At 38.6% G+C, this 23,757-nt stretch overlaps 2 protein-coding genes across 11 annotated transcripts in view; both read right to left on the minus strand.

The window, feature by feature from the left end:
• Window positions 1–4,323: 4,323 nt before the first annotated feature.
• Window positions 4,324–7,845, minus strand: LOC116710461 (class E basic helix-loop-helix protein 40-like). The gene is made up of 5 exons (XM_032549505.1): window positions 7,442–7,845; window positions 7,290–7,353; window positions 6,945–7,052; window positions 6,483–6,606; window positions 4,324–6,316 (listed from the first exon to the last, which is right to left on the minus strand). Exons 1-5 carry the CDS (start codon window positions 7,510–7,512, stop codon window positions 5,397–5,399), a joined length of 1,287 nt encoding a protein of 428 aa, XP_032405396.1. The 5' UTR covers window positions 7,513–7,845; the 3' UTR covers window positions 4,324–5,396.
• Window positions 7,846–10,653: 2,808 nt separating this feature from the next.
• LOC116710459 (inositol 1,4,5-trisphosphate receptor type 1-like) overlaps window positions 10,654–23,757 on the minus strand; it is an 86,977-nt gene continuing 73,873 nt past the window's right edge. For 9 of the 10 annotated variants that reach the window (XM_032549502.1, XM_032549499.1, XM_032549498.1 and 6 more), the window contains 5 exons: window positions 21,399–21,538; window positions 19,365–19,530; window positions 13,794–13,954; window positions 12,937–13,098; window positions 11,727–11,881 (listed from right to left, as the gene is read on the minus strand). In XM_032549502.1, the coding sequence (XP_032405393.1) occupies window positions 11,795–11,881; window positions 12,937–13,098; window positions 13,794–13,954; window positions 19,365–19,530; window positions 21,399–21,538 (716 nt within the window). In that variant the 3' untranslated portion in view covers window positions 11,727–11,794. Of the gene's footprint in view, window positions 11,882–12,936; window positions 13,099–13,793; window positions 13,955–19,364; window positions 19,531–21,398; window positions 21,539–23,757 lie in introns of all 10 variants that reach the window. The other variant, XM_032549495.1, reaches the window with a different exon arrangement.

Raw genomic sequence — 23,757 nt, forward strand, 5'->3', positions numbered from 1 at the left:
TCCTGTCCTGCCTGACAGAGCAGGATGCAGACAGCATCACTGCGCCCTGAGCCAATCAGAGCGCTGAGACACTGCTGCTAACCAGTAAAGCCAATAAGTCCATACAGCAGCTTCATCGTACACAGTGTTCACTTTAAAAGCTTCAGCGTGTCCGCTGCTGGATTGCCTCCTAAACCTAATAACTTAGAAACAAAGGCATTTATGTCCATGAATCTGGAATCGGTTGTCACAAAGCCATGAGGCTTTGACCAGGTGAACTACAGTGAGAGTTATCCAGATAAGGAGAAAACATTGAACACCATTAAGCCTTCCTAAGAGCTGCCCATTTACCAAGTCCAGAACTACATTGATGACTCATCACAGTTAAGCTCTGTGTTCATAATTTCAGGAATCTGGGATAAAATGTTATCTATGGTAAGGTCCCACGGTCAAAACCACTTCAGATCAAAAAGAGCACGAAGGCCCTGCATACAGCCAAAAAGTCTCGATGATCCCAAAGACTTTTGGAAAAAGATTCTGTGGACGAGGGAAAAAAACTTGACATTTTTTTTGTAAGGTTTGTGTCCTGATAATATATGGAGAAATACACAACACATCACACAAAAACATTACAAAATTCAAACATGTTGGTGGTAGTGGGTTGTTCTGAGGCTGCTTTGCTGAGTCACAACCCTGATATGACCTGACACATTTGATAGAACCATGCATTTCAGAGTTATGTAGAACAATGGTCCAAAGTCAACCAACAAGTTCATGTTTAAATAACAAAAAGTAAAGAGTGAAAATTTAAGTTCCAGTTGAAGTCCAAACCTGATGCAGGCTGAGATATTAGTCCAGAAATCCCAATATGGCTAAATTTGTCGTTATCTCCAGGTGTTTGGGTTTTGGTTTTCTTCTATGGTTGTTTTTTTTTTATCCTTGATTATTCATATCAGTTTCAGCCTTGCTATTTCAGTTCATTCTTTTGTATTTGGTTTCTCAGTTTTATTCTTACATTTTTTTGTGGATCTGAATTTAATTTTCTTTAATTACTGTCAGACTTCTTTGGTTTTGTTGTTCATTTATGTTCTCTTCAGTTTCCCTCAGCCTGCATGGTTTGCCCTCTTTCACAGCTGCAACCTGTTTCCAATCAGCCACCTGCCTCTTGCTAGTAATCAAGCTCTCCAACTCATCCGGTTTTCCCTACTTCTCTGATCATTGTGGGCCTATAGGTTTGTAATCATGGCTGTAAAATATCAAAGTTCATGATGCACTCAAAGCTACTATAATTTGACTTAAAACCTCATACCATTTTAGAGTTAGCAGCTAACCTAGCATGTTGGTTTTTGAACTGTGGAGAGCAGCAGCTAATTGGGAAAATGAATATTAAGTCTAAAACATAACATGATATCAGCCGAAACATAATCTCGAAAAGATGCTAAACTGCTTCTTTTTATATGAATTAAAGCACTAAACAGTTATGTAGACATGTGGCACCCACTAAAACAAACGCCTTGCTGTAGCATCATCTCATCTTGATCAGGACAATAGTCAAACATGACAACATTCCTTCAAATATATTCAAAAGCACGGCAGCTGATGTTATTTCATTAAATTTACAGCTAAGACATATTCAAGACAAGACATTTAAAGAATGTACCAACTTTACTCTAGATATGTTGTCCTTTATTTTTATTAAAGCCTTCACTGTAAATAAAGTCTTACAGAAGATACTGATTAAGGATTTACACTGAGAAGAAAATGGAAAGCAGTCAGCAAGATGTGAGACATAGGTAAAAGAGAATCTGATTTATCTTATTTCTTGAAGGGAAATAATCATAACTCATAAATGTATTTCAATATTTTCAAATTCCATGGAGATAAATTGATATTTAGCAGCCCAAACTGTGTTAAATCCTACCTCACAATTTCATGGGACACCCATAGATGTTTTTGCCTGTCTGAACTGCATGTTACTCTGACGGGGGAAATAAAGTCACAATATTCTGGCTAATTGCTCTACATGAAATGCTGTATATTTGGAAAAGGTAAAGCAGCTTTAAGATGTGTGCAAGGCTAACTTCTTATGTTTCATAAATCTGCAATATATCATTTTAACCCATAAACTCAATTTTAGAAATCCTGATAAAAAAAAAAGCTGTGTTACTATGAAAAATATTTTAATGACATCAGTTATTAAGGCGATTAGCAGTACAGCTCAAAGTAATTTTTATATGCTATGATGTAATGAATAAAAATATTTGATAAAACCTTGATTGTAGAAGTCAACTCAAGAATTAAAATGTCTATAAAAAGAAAAAAGGGAAACAAACAAAACCCCAACAATAACAATACTTTTCTGCGATAGCTAACTAAATATAGACGTATAGAAATTGCGAGTTCATGCAGCAAAAATACTTGCCAAACTAAGTTCTTTGATCCAGAACAGGAAACCAGACAGAACTCATTCTAAAGCCTCGATCGCCCCCTTGTGGCGAGACGCAACTTAGTTCAAAACAGATTTATGTGTTAAAGAAAGTGAGTATTTTGCTAATATCGACAATGACGTCACGTTTTTTGACAGAAAAAAGATGAAATAATAATAATAAAAACATATTTAAAACAGGAATGCCAGTCTACTGTATCCATGTATTATTTTGTATTTGAACTCAATACTTGGGTGGACTTCCTATTGCATGAATTACTGCATCAGTGCTTTGTGAAATGGAGGTGATCAGCCTCTGATTTTGCTGAGAGGTTTCTTTATTTGCGACCTTCAGGTGTTTCTCTTGGGGTTCAGGTCAGGCCAGTTCTCTGGTCAATAAAGAATAGTAACACCGAGGTCAATGAACCAGCATCTGGTACCTTTGGCAGCGAGGACAGGAGCCAAGTCCTGCTCTGGAAAACAAAGTCAACATCTCCATAAAGCTTATCAGCAAAAGGAAGCTTGAAGTGCTCTAAAATTTCCTGGTAGATGGTTCTGCTGAATTTCCACATCAGAAAACATCAGGTGGACCATAATCATCCCCATAATGTTAATAAGCCATAATCATCAAACATAAATGTAATATTTAAAATATTTCATTCTGTGTGTTATGAATCACCTTTTGACCTGTATTACTGATATAAATAAACCTTTGATTATATTCTTATTAGTGGGATTCCTAAATTGATCTGGGCAGATTCCCTTTCTCTTTTTGCTTCAGTGTAAAAGGAAGGAAGTGTGCAATATTTCACAGGAGCCATTTACTGGTCCTTTGTTCTAAGTATTTGGATGTTGATGGTACTTTATTGACAGCTGATCAGATGCTGCTTGGTGATGTTTTTATAAGAATGACTTTGACATATTCTATTCTATTCTATTCTATTCTATTTTATTCTGGACATTGTAATGCCTTTAAATGCCCAGCAGATGGTAATAAAGGAAAAATAACACATTAAGGTCAATCACCAGCTACTACAGGAAGTAAATAAAATATGAAAGTTCTAATAGGTTACACCAGCATCTTTATCACTCACCGATCTACAATTGATTTAGCACTTTTAAAATCAAAGAGTAAATGAGAACAGGCATCTTAGCCACCTTTATAAGGAATACAGACATGGAAAAAATGCACAGATCCAAGTTATGCATTGCTAGAGGTATTTAGTGTTTAAGTAGACAGGTCAGCAGTAACAGGTACAACTAGGGAGGACTTCAGTCTTGCAACAGGTGGATATCTTGATCATGACCCCTTAACTTTATTAAATACTTTATTCCACCCATATTAAAAACAACTCCTTTGTAGCAGTTAAAGGTCACAGTGATCATCAAACGGATCAATATCAGTCGAAGGAAAACTAATTTGAAGGTAATGATATTTCAAGTTGCTGGGATGACCTTTGACTTCAGATGACTTAACACTTTGAGAGTTCCTACTAAATGACAGTAGAAAAAAACACCTTGAGATGAGATGTTATAAGAAGTGGATAGTTTCTACTGTTGTCAAATGCTTGCAAGGACAAGGACTTGCTGCAAAGTCAACAACCCGATGTATTCATCTGGGCCTGTGATTATGACAAATTATAGTGTTTAATCATTTTTGATTTAACTTGAGCATCTTTAATTAGATCTGAAGCCAAGTACAAAAACTAAATTGTATTGGAGCAAATGTAAAATTGCTTGTTTTGCAAAGTGGCTTAAGTTAACACTAATTTGGTTTTCCAAGTAATTAGCACATTAGCCAGCAGACGAAGCTAAAAGTCAAGTTTTTCCAGGTGTGGCTTGTTGAGATGTATCTAATTGTTTTATTGTTATCACCCACATCTTTAATTATTAAAAGATACACACAATAAAAACAAATATCCATGGGAAAAATACTTTATTAATACACTTATGATTTATATCAACATTTATAGACAAAATATGTACATCAAACATCTCTCTTTAGGTCCCAAAATATAAAACCTTAAGTACCTCACTTTCTATAGAAAACTAGTCTTCTGGTAAAACTTACATTCACTTCACCCCTTCCTCAGATCTTTGACTCCAGGTTTAATACATTGTACAGAGAATAAACATCTGCAGTTTATCAGCTTCTCACAAGTAAAAGGCAACAGCAAGAACAAACACCGGGTTTGACTTGAGCAGAAAACACGTTGAGTACGCAGACCAGGTCCAGCACAGTGCTACAGAATGTACACTTTCTGAGTACACAACATTGTCCACACGCTGCAATCCCTCCGGCTGCCTGAGAGAGCAGAGTGCAAGCACAGGTATCAAAAATAGAAATATACAAGAAGTCTATGAACAATAATTACAGAAATCCCTCTCAGTTCATCAACACAAAAACAAGACGTGTCACTCATTTTGGCCATGCAGTGGCCTATCCCTTCATCCACTAAGGCCATCTCATTACTCATTCTATACACACTTCAGAACTTCTGGGTGTTTAAAGTCATCAATATCAAGTTGAGAAAGGGCATTTTAGTGAACAAAATGGTGAACAAAAGACATAGGCAACAAACTTTGGGTGATTGATTACCACTATTTTGGTGCAAAACGTCTTTAAAGTAAAGTACAACATGGCAATTCTTTGTCACAACAGCTACATAGTGAGATGGATAGTTGTAGGCTTTTACATTTCCACAGCAGCATCTTAAAGACTTCTTTCTATACATTCAACCAATATGTATGTATGTGCAGGGCAGTTCGGGTTCAAACAGTACTTCTGTAAATGAGGAAAACCACTGAGCTTTAAACATTCAGCCAGAGTTTTGCATTCCTCCCAGTGTGAATGGGTACTATCTGACCTCCGGATCAGGAAAGGAGAAGATGAATGATTATAGATTAGATTACAAACAGCTCAGTCATGTCGTCCACTTGTTGACAGTGGCCATTAGAAAAGGCATTGTCCCTTCGCCTGTTCCTTCATTCCTCATTCTTTGGTTTCCAGGTTGAGGGGTGGTACCTGCTTTAGTGCCTGAAGGAGAGCAGGGGAGTCCATGGGGGTCTGAGATAGGGCTGGGGCAGGAGAGCCTCCTCTGGGAGACAACACAAGCGGAGGTGGTGGTCTGTCGCCAGACATAGTGGGTGAGGAGCCTCCCATGCCGGGGTAGAGCATAGGCACTGCTCCAGGATACCAGCATTTCTCCAGCATTGGTAGGTAGGCTGCAGCTGAAGGGGGGATGAGGTAGAACGGCATGCAGAGAGGATGAGGAGGGGGAGGTGGGTGGGTGGGGGACGTGCTCATGTAACTACCATAACCACTGGAGGATGATGAAATCGATGACTCTCCACTTGAGAGCACCTCATCCTCAGAAGACTCCACACGGGGTCGCTTGTGGCGCGGCTCATCGTCCTCCTGCTTGATGGCAGAGCTCTGCCTGTCTCCCAGCGGTCGCTTCTGCTGGCTGTCATGACCATAATAATCAGAGCGTCCCTGCAGTGCCCCCACTTCAGTCTTCTCCAGCTCCCCCCCATAGCCACTGTCTGTGTCTGTGTCACTTCCACTCTGCTCGCCACTCGCTGGTGCGTATGCCCGCTGGATAACTGGCACGCAGTTCCTCCCATAGCCCTCAGTGGGCTTAGGGGGCAAGGTGGAGGCCATCTCCTTGTGAGGCTGGCGCTGGTGGTAGGCCGGAACCTCTTCGGGTTGGGGGCTGTGAGGGGTGCAAGGTCTAGCCGGACTCTGCAGCACTTCAGCAGCCAGTTTGTGAAGATGGCCGATGAGATGAGTTGGAGTCAGGTCTCCATCAGCCTCATGATTGGCTAGATACTGGAGAATCTCCTTGGCACACATGTGGAAACCAGAGCGAAACATCTCCTCTGACTTCTCCTGGCTAACAGTGGGTTGCTCTGTAAAAAAATATAATTCAAGAAAACCCATGTGAGCAAATCTGCAAGAAACTGTAATTTTCGTTCAGTTGGGAATGATAAATTGTCGTAATGTCTGCACAATGCCGCGTTTATACATTTGTTTGACGTATTATCTTCTGCATGTATGCAAATGTCTGTCGCTCACCGATTTGCATGCCACTCTGCAGAGAAAGGATCTTCTGCTGCTGCTGCTCCAGAAGAGAGGTGAGGGCTTTCACATGTTTGAGCGTGAGCTCTAAAACCACAGCCTTCTCCAGATGGCCCAGAGTCTGTGGAAGACACGCAAAGTCAGCACATCTTAACCGCTTATTCGAAACAGAGGCTAAGCTGCACAACTCCTGGGCATAAGGCTTCTTCTACTCTCCCACTTTCACAGCAATTCAGCCATAAGGCTGAGAAGATTCTCAGGTCATTTCCTGAATTTTATTTTATAGCACATTGGCAACATGTTATAATAGGACACAGCATAATTGGGCAGCAGCCAAGTTTTGCGCGCTGCTGACGCACAGCTGTAATACCGCTGAACAACCACTAGATGGTGCATTCTACTCAACATTTGTGCATCCCATTCCCATTCTCCGTTGAAGCCACTTCAGTATGAACTTACTGTGAGTTTCAGATGTTCGGGTAATAAATCTTTCAGCTGAGCGATGCATTCGTTTATCCGATCGCGCCTTTTCTTCTCGATGAGTCTGTGGGGCAGCTTGTAGGTGTCCTACGAGAAATAAACACAGGCGTTGCGTAAATCCTTTGTGTTTGCAGGGAGTTACACCCATAGGGAGGAATCCAGGAGTTATGTCACAGCAGAAATTGGGTCAACCATTTATGGGAACTGCTGCTACTCTAATTTCTTCCTTGTAGATTACGTGCAACAAGCTCTGCGGTCGGGTCGTAACAAGTTTGAAACAAGTAATAAAGTGAATAGATATAACAGAAAGAAAAAAACACAAACCTTGCTCTCTTCTCCCCTTTTTATCCCTCTTCTAGGCTTATAAACATACATTTGGAAATCCATCCTAAAGAAACAAATAGAGCGTACCCGTGAGGAATCTGGGAACAATTTAAGGGTAAAGGTGTCACGGTTTAGGGAGAAGTGTAACTTACCCTTGCACGTCTGACAGATCAGGCTGGTGTTTGGAGAGAGGAGGCGGTTGCTCGCTCGGGACTCGCTCCATTCTTTGTTCGGGTCCAAATATACGTATATAAATATATCACCAATTCAGCCACAAACAAACACGCATTTATTTACGAGCAGAATGAAGTACGCTAAAGCGCATTAAAAATGTTTCCGAAAATGTTTTAAGAATGTGTCATATTTAGAGCAGCTCTTATTGTAAGCGCTATCTGAGGTGCGTTCAGGTTAAGTCCATGTAAATTCCACGCTGTGGTCCCGCCGCAGGAGGAAGTCCACCCTCTCCTAGTGGCGCGTCGGGAAAGTGGGGGAGTACGGAGCGACGAGTTAAATAAACCCTCTGACTCTCCGCTCGGTCTGACCTACCTCTGTCACATGAGGCTCACGTGTTAAGCGGCGCTGTATCCTCGGCGGGGAGGACGGCCCACCTTTCCAGGGCGAGGCGCCTGAGTGGCCCGGGCGCTTCGGACGTCAGAGTGGGAGGCGGCGCTCCGCGGATCCCGTGTACCACCATGCTGAAGTGTATGGAAACAAGGCTGCGCAGCAAAGAGGGAAGGGCGGTGATGGCGGAGTATTCAGCGGGAGTTTTTGCGAATAGGTTACCTACCGCCAAGAAACACGTACAGAAAATAAAAGACTCTCGGCGGGGGTGTTCTCTAGGATTGTTGCACAAGGCATGATTGGGAAAGGTAAACAGTGGGAAATAGTCAACTGTTTGACTATTGTAGCACAATCAATGCAATAATTGCAATAACAACAATAATAATTTCTTGAAACTGCACAGCTCAAATAAGGGCGGGAGGATTCACGTGGACCTGTGCATGGACTGCTGCGTGTAATCCGTGTGGATTGTCATGAGGCGGTGCAGACTGTCACGTTGAGCTCCTCATGGCCCCAGGAGCCCGCTGACCCTGCCCATCCAGCTTATCCTGCACACGGTTTCTGCACCTGCCTGCTGCTATCCCAGGATAATAACATCCCTCCACCCAATCCGTTCCTCTAGTCGTTTATTTTTTATGTTTGAAGACCTTAGGTTTCTTACTTCAAAAATGCCTCACTTGTGTTTCCCTTCTAGGAAATATTGTGTCACATAGACCCACAAAGATCAAAATTATTCTAAATCTTTGAGGCTCCAATCATATTTAAAAAGGGCTCATTTGAATTTTCATATTGTTATAGGTGGCAGCCACCCAAGCTGCCTCGTCTACATCTGATAATAGAATTGTTAAAAAAAAATATCACAAGTCCTTGTCTGCTAATTTAGGTGTTTTTGCATCAAGGCAGCCAGATGATTTCCATGTGCAATCAATAAATTGCAATGCATAATTTTTTTTTAAATGCAGGAACCTGCGTTTGCATACATTTTTCACATTTGTGTCAAGTTAAGATGGAAGTGATTTCTAAAAGGTTTTACAAATCCTTGTTACGTGAGGATTTCGAGTCTCAAGGTGTTTAAAAAATCTGCAATCAGCAAAGAATAATCCAGTTTGACCAGTCTAGAGATGGCTAAAGATTGTCATTTTTGGAAAACTGTGAAAGAGTCTTTGAGATTAGGCTTGAACTTAAATGTCATAAATTTCTGCGAATCTATCAAGTGGAAAAGACAGCAATCGAAAGCTTGGTTTGGGTGCAACTGACTTATCACTTCTGACAAATGCAACTCGTCACACTCTTAATGGTGCACAGAGCCATGAGCCAAACTAAAGTCTAATTTTCCATCAAGTCACAAGAGGTGACCTTAAAATCCATGTTTTCAATCTGACACAACCAAAAGTGAAACTCCCCTCCCCACAACTTTCAAATTGCACAACTCCAAACTTTTGTTTTCTATGACACTCTCTTCTATGATTTTTGTGATCAAGCATATGTATCCCCGTTTTAATAAAACAAGATAATTATCTGTAACAAGATAATGAAAATATTTATTTCCCTGTAAGACTTTCAAAAACCCCACCCCACTGTAAGAACTCATCGGACGTCCGACTGATGGTGTTGCTGGAAAAGCACCAGAGACTGAAATAGCAACAAGGCAGCCTGGGGGCTGGGAAATTTGTTCTAGAAAGTTTTTTTTATAATATATAATCAAATCACATCAGTGACAACGTTCCTTAGGCTAAAACAGTAACCTGGTGAAATACCTTTAACTGTTGTAATAAGACTGAAATTGTGAATTTGAACAACTTTAATCTGATGTAAAATATCTAGTAAAAACATCTGCAGGCAATAAAGTGTATACACACTGCTTCTCATACAGTGGAATAATTTAGTCTTTAGAGAAAAAATGTTCTATTATTATGATGTTTGGATCGATAAAAATTGGATATGAACTTATCTTTCAAAAAAAATAATCACTGTCGCAATCATTCAATAAGCAGAGTTAATATATGCATTAGTCTCATCTGTCTCAATGATTAAGAAACAAATTCCAAGATATCTGAACAAATTATATGTATTAAGGCCATCAAGCCTGGCACTTTAATCTGGAGATTAAAATGAATGTCTTGATTTTAATTGTGCTAAACATTCAGTCTTAGATATACTATAACCTTTCTTAGAGTATATGATGCCCAACCCTCTAACAAGGTCCCCCAGAGTTTTTAGCAGTCATCCTGCTAAAAACACTGGATTGGATTTTTCTCTTTATTTAATTAAATCATTTACTCATTTTCTTGAATGAAACTGCCACCAGTTAAGAATAAAGATGATTTTCTATAATATATTTTATATATTTAGTATAATATACCCTATATTATACTAAACCAAAAGAACTCCAAATAAAAAGTAATTAATCAACTTAAGTATATTCTTTAAATTTACATCTTCTAAAGTCTTAAAATTTCATATACTCAAAAAGTACACATCAATAAATAAGCACGCCTTCTTTACACACAAGAGTGCACTTCCTCATTTGTAGAGCAAAGCACATATAATTTACAAACTGTACTTTTCTGCAGACTTCTTGAGTCATTCCTGCCTTTAGCGGCTTGGAGAGAACCGTGGCACCTACACTGTCTACTGGTCAGCGGCTAAAATTTAACGATGCACTCAGAAGTATTAAAATAAACTGCGATGAAGCAACTTGTGGGGGAAATACCAAACCAAGCCTTAGTTTCCTTTTAGCATGACATTTAGTTTGGCGTCCTCTTAATTTGTCAGGCTGATTCAGACATAGTTTTTCACAGAGTATTTTACACACTTTCTTTATTTAAATAAACTCCAAGAATGGAATGTACAATTCAGACACAAACCGTCAATTAGTAGAAAAGCTTAGTTTGGTCAAGCAGCACGCCAAGTGACCTCATATACACTCAAACACTCAAGAAGGCATTTTCATGAGGATGTTTTACAAAGTAGTTGTGTGCTACAAAAATATCAGTGCTTTTTACTAAATAGTAAAAAAAAAAGATACATAATTCAGTGTAGACACACTAAGGTTTGTGTTTTACTATAAAGCCCCCGTTAATAATCACAACATAGAGATATTTGTAAGGATTTTCACTGTCCCTCCCGGGATGTTCGTACGAGACATAATTTAAAGTAAAAGCTATGGACAGGTTTTTAAGAAGTCTAAGTAATTTTTCTTTACAAAATGTTTCAATCTGAACTGCCCTACAACAAGCAAGGCCTCAGTTAGAGATAATAGGGAGTTCAGAAAGTGATAAATAATTACCTTGAAATTAAAAAGGGAAAGAAAAGACACTTAAGTTTTTATAATAAAAAAAAGCCACAGTATTGGTAAGCTATTGTGATTGTCTTGTATTCATGTTTTAAATACAAAATAAGCTCTCAATTAACTCAAGTAACTCCAAAATAATTAATCTTTGTTTACACATTGCATATTATTTAATCCTATTGCCGTCAGATGAAACCAATTATTAAATAACGTGGAGAAGCAAATCTTCAAATCAACGTATGGCCTGAGTTTGCCGGTGCAACACCAAGGATTCGATCCTCGAGAAAAGGACACTTGACGAGAAAATCTCCTTCAGCCACAATGTGACTGAACTTTGGTTTTCAGGAGGGACAAAAGGCACAAAACATTCAGGGTCCTCAAGCTCAAGTCAACATGTTCATTTCCTTGACTTACTGGTTTGACTTTGCAGATCTCCAGGCGCTTTGTGCAAACTTAACCCACACAGACACGCAGACGCCGCTGAGGGTAACAACTTCCACCTTACATAGATACAAACGTGTCTGCTGAAGAGCAATATTTTATGAGGGCCAGGTGAACCATAAAGTCAGATATCCACCTGAAACAGTTGGACACATTGCCCTGACAGGGAGTGCTGAGGCACTGGTGAAAGGTGGACTCCCCTCCAGGGAAATCAGGCAGGCTGCTGGGGATTAATGTTCAGATGTGGGGGATGACCCAGAAGTCCCAGTCGTTGTTTTTGCTTCCTCTGCTCTGTCATCTGAAAGGGGAAAAAAAGAAGAACAGCACAAAGGTGACATTTCAATTACAGAGACTTCTGTATTCTAGTATTATGACCGTAGCCACCTCGCATTGCTGCTGTCATACTGAGCTGTTTACACTGAGAAGGCAGCTGGTGGAAAAACTTTGTTAAACTAATAGACAGCAAAAAATTAAATACTGGCTATTATAAAAGCCTTCCATATGCCTTCTTAAGATTTTGCCAGTGCACCAGTGAACGTAAATAAATGTAAATATCCCTGAGCAGGAAGTAGAAATGCATCAAAGATGGGCTTGTAACCAGAATAAGACTATTTTCGTCCTATAAAAATCAAACTCAAAAATCAAATGTTTTCTGATCAGATAAAGCACCAAGCTAAATCTGATTTGGTTGACTGACTAGTTTCATCTCTTTAAAATGAAGCTCAGTGACACAAAGATAAAGAAAAAAAGTTTTTACTGTTTACCTACAGAGATTCTCAGAAGGAAAAGATAGAGACTCCTTTAACAAGTAATGCTTTAACTATGTTCAAAATCTTCTACTGATTTTTGACATAGTTCACATCAACGTCATCAACAACCAATGGGGAGGAATAGATGTTTGTGTTTTTATATTGTAAACTGAATGTGTAGACACAGACATTTTCTAAAAATGAAGAAAAGTGCTCATTTAAAAACAGCTAACCAGTGTAGTGGAGCTGAGAACTTGGAGTAACTATCTACATACAGTGTAGAATATACAAAGAGACTACTGGTTTAGTGTCAATAGTTGTGCTAACTCCGCTACATGTTAATGCTAAAGCCCATTAAGAATTTCAATTCCATGTTTGTATTTGAAAGTAATAGTAAAAGCCCATTTTACAGTGACTGCTATATTACTGGTCTCTTGCTCACTTTAAGAGTTGTTTGTTGTTTATTGGTGTGGTATTTTGGCACGTACTGCTTCCCTACAATGGTGACAGCTCTACCAAAAAGGAACCAAAAGACGGAAGACGTTTAAATCCAGGGAGGGTGAGTTACATTACGAGCGAATCTGTAGCTCGGTAGTGCAGATACCTGCTCCTTGAGCTCTGTCAGCTGTCCAGACAGGTTGATTACTAGTCTCATGGTTGACTCCAGCTTCTCCTGCAGGTTCCTGATTTCATTCTGCTCCCCCTCTGAGTCACTGCTCACCAGGGACATGGCACGCATCCGAGGAAACCAGTCCAGGTTGTGTTCCTGTGAATACCCAAGAATATGACCATTGTGTATTCATAACACCTGAACAGTAACTTCAATCAGGACGTTTCCCTTGACTTTATGTAGTTTAGGGAAAAGGTTGAAATGTTAAGATCATAGTACAACCAATAAATCCTTGTAACATTTTGCTTAGATTTAATGTTAAACCACAGGCTCGTGTTTTCTTGATTTCCCAACTTCCTCTTTGGCTGCACCGGTTGGCTGGTACTGTTAAATGGTTATAACCAGCATGTTAAGATTAGAAAAGAGGAAGAGATTAGCACACTGGTGTAAACGTGCTTTTGTGTCATGAGCCAGGACATGTTCGAAAGTGTGAATCAGTAACACTAACGGATGAAAAAATGTTTTGCCTAACTGCCGTTGCCAAAAACGTGACAGAACCTGGTTATCTTTTGATTCGCAACTGACAACATATGTGACTTAAGAAACTCCCTAGTTCCACAGAAAAACTTTGAAATAACTTTAAAAAAAATCCTTACAAAGTTAACCAAGCATATGTTTCTTAAGAAAAGATATGACACAATCAACCGTTCCCTTGCATCCTTTCAAGTAATTCAACCAGCAAATAATTTCCCAAAGTGCCTATATAAGACAGTAAGTGCAGCACGTTTCCAACAAATGAGCTTCCACCGTCTGCCAAGGAGGCACGGGTATTTCTGGGTGATGTTTTTTACCTTGATCATTTCTGCCACGTAGCTCTCGGGCCCTGTGTATTCTGTGGAATCTTTCACTTTTACCAACACTATGAAGTACAGGTAGTGCCACATGTTGTGCTCCTCTTTGATGTGCTCTTCAAACGTCACTGTCTTGTTGTCAAACTTGTCACGCTCCAAACCTGCAGCGCAGAAGGTGCAGTGTTGGCAGTTGTGTGTGGTTTAGAAATACAAAAAGAGAAACAAACCAAAATTAACTGCTGCTGATGGCTTCTTATTCATTACTTTTCATTTTACAGAGTCAAAATTTACTTTGTACCTCACATTTAATGACACAGCATGAAATATTTACTGAAAATGAAATACAGATGTTTGAATTTATCAGGCCTGAACAGTGGTGGTGTTGGTAACACTGCTGCCTTGCAGAAAGAAGATCCTGGGGTCTTTCTGCATGGAGTTTGCATGTTGTTTCTGTGCCTGTTTAGGTTTTATGTAGGTACTTTGGCTCTCTCCGATGGTCCAAAAACATGACTGCAGGGTTAATTGATCTCTCTGAATTGCCTTTGCTGTGAGTGTGTACAAGCTTGTTTGTTTATCCTGCGTGTCTCTGTGTTTCCTTGCAATGGACCGGCGACCTCTCCAAGGTGAACCTGCCTCTCCCCATGATAGCTGGAGATAGGCACCAGCTTCACCATGACCCTTCAAGGATAAACAGGTATAAATGATGGATGGCTGACTTTATCAGTGAAAATTATGCAATTTGTAGTAAACTGTGGCCAAGTCTGTACGGTTTGGGTGTAAACAAGCTCGATTGTTTTAAGCATGTTTTTAGTGTTAGCATCTACAACCCCAGAGTGTTTCTCCGTTGAGACCAGGACAGTCTCGGAGCAAGGCCATCTGGTGCAGAGCTTGTTGTTCTTTTCATGATTACAATTGTTGTTTATGACCCAAATCATATCACATTTAGTGTGAAATGACAAGCCTGGGACTGTCTTACCAAATGGTTCAGAGTGTGTATTTAGTGTGTGTTTAAGTAATGAATTGCTATTCAGAGATGCAACAAGAAATCAACAAAAATAAAATAAGTTTTAGATAATTCTACATTAACCATTGACTACAAAAAATTAAACCCTTTTCCAGCTTTTGCCAGGTTTTCAGAAACAATGACAACAAAATAGTTATTGTGTGGCAAAAGGCACAAAACCTGAACATTTTAATAAAATGCTATGTCCTTGCACTCAATAGTTTATTTAAAAATATCTAGAATATGACATCATTAATAATTATTATCAATTGGTTAATGTAGTGTTACTATGCAGGAGTGTTGTAAAAGACTAATCCCAGTGCAACTCCATTTAAACACAAAGCGCCACAAAAAAAAAACAAGAAAAAACCCCCCACAAGTTTGACTTAGTCAAGAGTTAAGTCCTTTTCAGCCCCAATGGAACCTGGTTCTGGTCGGAATAAAATAAAGGACAACCAGATTCATTGTGACTTGAGGATTACAATGTATATCACTTGCATATCTATAAATGCAATCAATAACCTATAGGACAACTATCTATCCATCTTATCAATCAATCTATCTATCAATCAATCTATCTATCTAAAGACTATACCTTGCACTATTAACATGAGTTCAATAGAGGCTGTGTTTTTGAAGTTGGACGGGTTTTACATTGTGTTTGAGCTGGAAACTGTCAGTCAGATATGGCAACCCTGCTTGCAACCAATGGCCTATCAATGGTTCTTTTAGTAGTAGAACAAGTTTATTATCTTGGAGCGTTAGCTTCTCTATAGGGAATAACAATATAATTTGATAGAAAATAATAGTGACTTGTTTTTTTAAGCTGTCCAGGTGTGTTGCTTTTCAGCTTTACTTAAAATATTGGTAATATCTAATTTCGTCTTTTTCTCATGAACCCAATACTGTCTACCGTCTTGTCTTATGAGCGACACATATTGTTATACTCCCGTTAAAGTATGAAGAAGTACGTCCTCTGGCTGATTACACTTTTTGTTTAGCCAAGTCATGCCTGGATACGTTTACAGCAAGTAATTAAGTAATCAGGTCTTCTTCCAGGGTGAGGGAATATCACAAATTCCTCTCTCAAGGAGAAGACAGAAGGAGGACGAGTCAGGCTTTTCACTTCTGTGCTTCATTCCTTTTGCCTTGAAACTCAAACCTTGGAATGATATAAGACTTTTATAACCTTGCTCCACTTGCATGTTGGCAAACCAGTTAGATTAGCTAATTGTTGTACACAGGGATCAAGCTAGCCTCCACTTGTAAGACAAGACAATCACGGTATATTTTGCTAGATATTACATGTTTGGTAATATATATCGGTCAGAGATTTGTGTGGGACTGATACAAGTTGGAAAAGACAGTGCATGGAATTGAAATAAAACTGCAGCTAAAACCATGTTTTACATGCTGAACTGCTATGTTGAGTTGTCAAAATCATTTTTATTGTGGGCCACATCAAGATCATGAATGTTCTCAAAGGGTCAGCTGGCAGAATGTATTGATAAAACTACTGATTAACAAACTGTTAAAATATTATAGCGTTCTCTGCATTTAATGAGTACTTCTTAAAAGGGCACAATTCAAACACATTGTGCCCTTTTACAGCAAAATCAAGCAACTATGTTACCGTCAGTTGTTATAAAATGTTGTCACTTAAAAGAAATTTGACTTCATAATTTGCCTCTGTCTCTTTAAAAGGCTCCTACTCTTTCAGATACCCCACTTCCATGATGCCATCACAAATATTCGTCTCAAATAATAATATATATATTTTAACACTGATTTAACTCTAGAGTCTAGTAGGCACATTATGTGCTATTAAAATAAAAATTTGATTTGATTTGAGTTTTGCACACGTCGTTTAGAGAATGTGTTCAGTATCTTGTTTAAAAAAGCAGGGATAACTTTTCATGAAACTAAACAATGAAACAGTGTTAAAAAAAACACCAATCCTCAAATTGCAATGTTTAAAAAACCTCAAAAAAAGGTGAAAATTGGTATGAGCAAGGATTGGTGAATCTCTAATCATAAGGAAAACAAAAACATATAAAGGTAAATAAGACATGTCTTAATTGAAAGCTGAGATACCAACATTATAATAATTAATCCAACAAAGTAATTCTCATAATTAGGAGAATTGTAGGATGGTGTGACGCTTAGCAATTCATAACTTGGATCTCCTGCATCAAGAGACTAGTCCTGTTTACTAACTGTTTCCATGGAAGATGGAAGTGAGCTAGATCTGTTGCACGAAGACGAGACAAATTCGTCTACAGGTAAAAATCTGATCTGTGTGTGCAGGACGTACATGGAGTAATTCAATCATTCGCCACAAACCCCATGAGATTTACAAACTGAATAGAACACACTGAGAGACAGAATGGCTTATAAAACCAAGCCGGAGGACGTCAGGCGACTTAATTCCTGCGGAGATCAGCTCCTAATCTCTGCATCTCCTGTTCTCTTGTGGTCCTTCTGGAAACCATAGAGACAGCAGCTCCCCCCGTGGCCTGGCCTTATTTAACGTGACTGACTCACAGCCGATGGCTGGCTGGCTGACATAATGCTGTTCTCCTTCCATATGCTTACCACTTGTTCTGACTGCCATATGCATGTTCACACAAACGCTCCCATACTGCATGTACTCCTGCGCTCACACTCGCTAGGGTTTGGATGCACACGCTGTTTGACATGTACTCCTTGGAAACATGTTTTGATCATATCAGGACATGCAGATGAACTCTGTTTAAAGCAGAAAGGCAGTTTGGCTAATCAGTGGAGATGCGCAAAAACATATGGTAGGGGAATCAAGAATGTGCATGTCATTGAATGTGTAGGAGAGAATGTGTGTGCGTGTGAGACAGACATGAATTATGGAGGCGAGCAGAGTGGTGGCAGGAAGCTCTCATGACTCAGCCTTCGTTGGAACGACAGCATAGTGAAAAAGAGGGAGGAGGAGATGAGGGGGACTTCAGCAAGCTACAAAGACCTCTACAGACCTACTTACCAGAAACCACCAATACAACCTGGAATCTGGTGCTCTAGCTTGGAAATTTGGGAATGAAAGGAGTCAAGTAGAAAGCCCTTCAAACAACAGAGAGTAGCCGTATCACTCAGACATGAGTCTGCACTTGAAAGTTACCGATGATGCTACATGTGCACAAGTGTATTTCAAAGCCTGAAATATAATGGAAATTTCAATCTACTGCAGCAAATATATTTAAAGTGGTTTTAACTTGTAGGTAATAAAGCCTAATTGCAGTTTCTCTACAAATTAGAAGGCATAAGATGAATGAAATATTTTTTTTTTACTTCTAAAATGTTATGTGATGAAGACTCTTGACATATTGGCTGCCCAATACGAAGTTATTGATGACTTCTATAAGAAGGTAAAGGCACAAAAAAATCATTGTTTCAGAGCTGCATCCAAATATTTAAATGGAAAGCTGAGAGAGAGGAAAAACTGGGGTAGAAGAAAAGAGCACACAGATGTTCATGAGCTACAACTGTAGCATTCCTTTTGAAGTTGCAATATTGTTAGAAGCTCCTTATCTTGGTCAAGGAAAAAAAAACTGAACTGTTGTTCAGTAGTCCAAAAGCCAAAATAGAAATATAATTTCAAAATTAGAGTCATAGTCTCTCCAGAGTCTGGCACAAAACCCAGATTTCAGGTTTGCTGTGAGGTTTCCACAGTTAGTGATGGTTTGGGGGAACTAGGTCAACTCCTGGTGTTTTCTGAAGTTCAAAGTCAGCAGGCCCATCTAAAGCACATAGTACTTCATGTTTTCTTTTGCTAACCAACTATTAAGATGTTGGTTTTATTTTTAGCAGGACTTGGCATCTGCTCACACAGGCAAAAGTGCCAGAAGCTGGTCTATTAACCATGGTGTTACTGTGCTTGATTGGCCAATAAATTAAGCTATTTCTCTGAGGACCCAAACTCCTGAGAGAAACTGTGGAACATTGTCATAAAAACAATTTGAGACTCAGCATTTGGCCCTGTGTCTTAGCCCTTTAAATATATGAGCTATGATGAGAATGCACCCAAAAGAAAAAAATCCTAAATAATTATTTCCAAACAGCAGCAATGAAGACGTAATTTAAAAAACTGCTTGTGTCATACTTTTGAATTAGTTTTCTAAAAGCTAATTCTGTATCCGGCTATTTCACTACTAATGGTAAAGAGTACATGGTGGTTAATAATCGGTAACCGAGGATAATGTGTGCTTACATGAAGCCAATCCCGAAATACAAGTCGTGAAAGACAAGGGGAGTGAGTGTTGCTATGAGCTATCTGCAGACAATTTTTTTTAAAATATAACATTTTATTAGGAAATCACACCAGTTTGTGAAAAAAGGCACAATACTGTGAATTTCCTCTAAAGCCAGTAAATGCCAAGATATAGAAGAACTCCTCCAGACTTCGACACACCTGGTAAAGATGTGCGAAGCATAAGCTCCCTTTAAAAAGTGGAAAAATCCAACCAATAGATTTATTCAATTGGGATTTTGCCAATAATTTAGTCCATTCTGACCCACTACAAAAACCCGAACACACTCACCACAGATGAAGCAGGTAGTCTTCAAAACTTCTTCTTTCTTCTGTTTTTCACTTCTCAAGTCGGCAAAGGTGTCGATGATGACACCAAAGATGAGGTTGAGGACGATGATGATGACCATGAAGAAGAAGAGCAGGTCGTAAATCACTCTGGCTGCAAACAGTGGCTCCTAAGTGGAATAAAGAAAATAAGGGTGCAGTGTGTGTATCGGTATAACAGAAAATAGATATAAAAAGAAAATGAACTGACGTGGTTTCAGTGAACAAAGTAGACCTGTTTTACAGATTCACATGTGGAGATGATTATTTGAGTTAAAAACGAGGTTAAGCTTGGTTGTCATGGATAGAAATGGGGCAACAGGTGCTAACAGAGGCTAACGTAATAGAAACACCAGAGAGTTAACATGATGCAGCCCCTCTTATGTGAACCTTATGTGTTCAGTCTTGGATACATGGGTCAAATTCAGACACTCATTTTAAATGGAGATGTGGAAACATTTTTTTTCCTTTTTTTTGACACCTGTGGTACAGACTTCTAAAGAAAAATCCTAAATTTGACATAAAATATATTTTTATTTCTGTAGCATGAAAAGTTACCTCTTTACTTTTAGTGCATTTAATTTTTGGGGAAATATCCTATAAATACGTAAAATATTAACCAAATTACCAGTGGCAGGCTAATTGGTACACCTGCTCTTAATACATTGTACAACAGAGCATCACTTGGCTTTCTTTTGTAACATTTAAAAAGATTAAAGTACACAGACAGAGGGATCTTTCACCACTCCCCTTTGGACAGAATCTACATCATTGAGTCCTCTTATGATTTATTTTCTTCAGCTCACCACTCCGGGTTTTCATAAGGTTTACGTCTGAGGACTGAGACAGCAGATTTTTTGTCTGATGGACCATTTCTGTATTGATTTCATCCCGTGTTTTGGATCATTACTCATTACCAATTCCAAAACCCACATGAGCACAAATTCAGTACCTGTGATAACATCTCCAGAACATCTTTGGAACCCAGCGAATAAAGTTTCTTAATAGCGACCCATTTTTGTGTGGTGAGCTTTTCTTTTTCTACCAAAGAAAAGATTGTAGTTATAGTCCCAGAAGCATTTAGCAAACAATCCTCACTAACAAAAATATTAGTAAGGGAGGAACAGAAAATGTTTTTTTTTTCTTGACATGGTGGCGGAAAATAGCTTTAATGGGGACATGCTAATCCCCCAGATGCCACTCTGATGCAGTTCTTGAAGAGACATTTAGTTTTTTTGAGTCTTCATCACATTATCCTGTGAGTTGGCAAGATAAATATGGGTTCTCATTCAGGTCAGTAGCTAAAACAAATGGCCTTTTTTGTCATGTTGTGCTTATAGTCCAATGTACCAAAAAGTTATGACTAATTAGAAACTCTGATCAACTTAAAATAAGAGAAAAAAGTCCTTCAGAAGAATATTTCTAAGCAACTAAAAGGGACACCAACATGTTTTCCCCCACTGAAAATGTAGTTAAAAGGTGATTTTTCCCACATTTTCAGTAAGAATTGCTGCTGTAGTGCAAGATTATTTTATTTTACTTCTTCAACACATCTTTACCAGGGTGCCAACAAATTTGCATCTGCTTTTATTAAATGCTCACCAATAAATTTCCCTACCGTCCAGAACAAGAGTACTGACCAACTGTGCCTTTCTTCAAAAGTCTCAGCCGACATTTCACATTTCTGATGTGAGTAACAGTGTGTTGCAAAAAGGGTGAGGGAGCAAGTCACATCCTCTTTTTGACGTCATTTGTGGTTCAAGTTGAATTCAGTGGAAATCTATTTTAAAGTTTCATTCCCTAACACAAGCCAGAGGCAGCGCAGCTGTTGGGAAACATTGCGAAAGCTCCACGCTTTTGAAATAAAAACAAGCTCGGTTCACAATGAGCTCAGAGCCAACTCACACGACTTGCGCTGCAGCAGCAGCAGAAACAACACCCTCCCAGGACACACACACGCACACACGCATGTCTGGAACCAATTCAGATTGGAATTTACCTCCTTAGAAGGTTTGCGGAGAACATCTCCCACACCCCCTCCGCTCCTCAAGCCATGACTCAGCACCGTAACTATACACATGAGCAGAGAATCGCACGTCCGCTCCATGTCGTTTTCATCCTCACCGTCGATCCCAAACTCTGAGGAAGAAAAAAGAGCCGAGATATTTTAGTCAATTGGAAAAAGTTTTACAAGAACTGCAAAAACAAAGCAATCGCAGTATAGGTACAACATTGCTCTAGATTTTATTTTATGAACTGGTGTAACTGGACAATCAGGAAGTTAAGGACTTTATGTAACATAAAAAAGCCATTCACAAAAGACTGCATATAATCCTCACTAATTTCACTTAATCAAGACATTATTATTTCTTACATTCACCAAACATGCACTCCTGTTGTTTTTATGACCAAATGTAGCTTTAATGGTGATATTTTAAGGAAAACAAGGTCAAGCAAATATTATCTTTATTCAAAAACAGTCCATAAATCATCACCTTGGTTGTGATAATAGGGCATAGTCTGGGCATGAGTCAGTAGCACAAGACTAATGGTAGGATCACTTGTGATTAAAAAGCCATATACATAGGTACAGCATGTTTGCTATTATTGCAACCATATTGATTACTACAGTTACAATAAGATATTTTTATTTTGATTTAAGTCAAAATTAGTACGTCAAAATTATTTTTAAATGAACCATGTCTTTGATAGAAACTGTTCTTGGCTCAATTTTCATGACTTGATACAAGTTTAAAAGAAAACTGTTCCTTGTCGTTTTGCAACTGAAGTATTGCATAAACATGTAGTGAGTCCTGATAACTGCAGTGGTCAAACGTCTTTTGAAGACGCCTCAATACTAAGCAGTCACAGATCAATACCTAGCCTAACATAATTCCCAAAAGTATTTGAAAAGACAGTTTTTTCACCACATCTACTTACATTTTTGATTTAAAGAATATTTTTAATGTAGCATGCTGAATTACTGAGACTCCATCTGCAAAGGTTTTAGATGGAATACAGCTTAACTATGATCCATCAAAAACTTTTACCTGGGATTTAGTGGATCTCAGGGTTGAATCTGAGACAGTTTCGTTTGGCATAATGATTCATAGACAGGAAAAGGTTTGGTGTTGTCCTAAGCAGCTCCAGATCTTATTTCAAAGTCTTGGAATAATTTGTGTTATTTGGAAAGATAATATCAGGATTACCTCAAGACTCTGTGCTCGGGACACTTTTATTCAACATCTACAAAATCAACATACAACTTTATATTTTTGTGTCACAACTTGAAAATAGTCCATTACAATTGGTTAGTGTGTCCATAATGTTAATGAGATGATGGGTCAGAATTTCCAGCAGCTTAGCATCAGACAGAAATGTTTTTGTTACCAAGAATGCAAAGTTAGAAACAAAAAAATCCCCTAAACTGTATGAGGGTTAAAAGAGCACAATATGCAAACAGTACTATGTGTCATTATAGAGTGAGACCTCAAATTTAAACTTTATTTTAAGGCTGTGAAGTACTTTATGGACCAATAAAAATCTAACATAAGCAGTGAGTTGAGGACTGGTAAAATGTGATCCATTTTCCTGGTGTTGGCCAGAACTTTGACAGCAGCATTTGGGACGAGTTGTAGCTGGTTGATTTTTTAAGGGACCTGTACGGACACCATTACCTCATCCATAGTATTTCTGTGACCTGTTTTAATGGAAGTGCTTTACTCTGGCTATATTTAGGGTGGTAGTCAGATGATTTTTAAACAGACTTTATGTACATTTTTAAGGGTTTCTGGTCAGGTTTGAATCATGTAACTCCACAAGCCTTTAGAGACTCTGTGTCCCCAGGACCAAAACTAAACACAAGGAGGTTGACTTTAGTTTCTATGCTATTCAGCTTAGGAACAAACTCCTTCAAAAACAGCTTTGCAGAAACTGTGGGCTCCTTTAAATCAAGTCTGAACACATCATCGCTTACAAAAACTTTCTTAAAGTCAGCAAAGGCTACTTAGTCATTTTTTTCTATCATATCTAAGCTATTTATTTGTCAAATTTGCATTTTAATGTCTCTTTTTTATGGAGCATCAATTTTCAATCTTGTTCTTTTGATAAATTTTGTATTATAATGTAATTGTGTTTTTTCTGTCCCATATCTCCCCCAAGAAAAGCATATTGAATTAACTTGTGTATAAATGGTGCTAACAAATAAGTTCATCTTTTTACACACAACCATAACATAGAATAGACACACCAACTAACATTAGCACTACTTTTCAATTGAGCAAAATGTAATTACTTCCTACAGGTTATGAGAATACGTTCACAGTATCTATGAATATGTGATGCACCAATTAAAACTG

This window comes from Xiphophorus hellerii, chromosome 20 (genome assembly GCF_003331165.1).
Source record: "Xiphophorus hellerii strain 12219 chromosome 20, Xiphophorus_hellerii-4.1, whole genome shotgun sequence".
Lineage (NCBI taxonomy): Eukaryota > Metazoa > Chordata > Actinopteri > Cyprinodontiformes > Poeciliidae > Xiphophorus > Xiphophorus hellerii.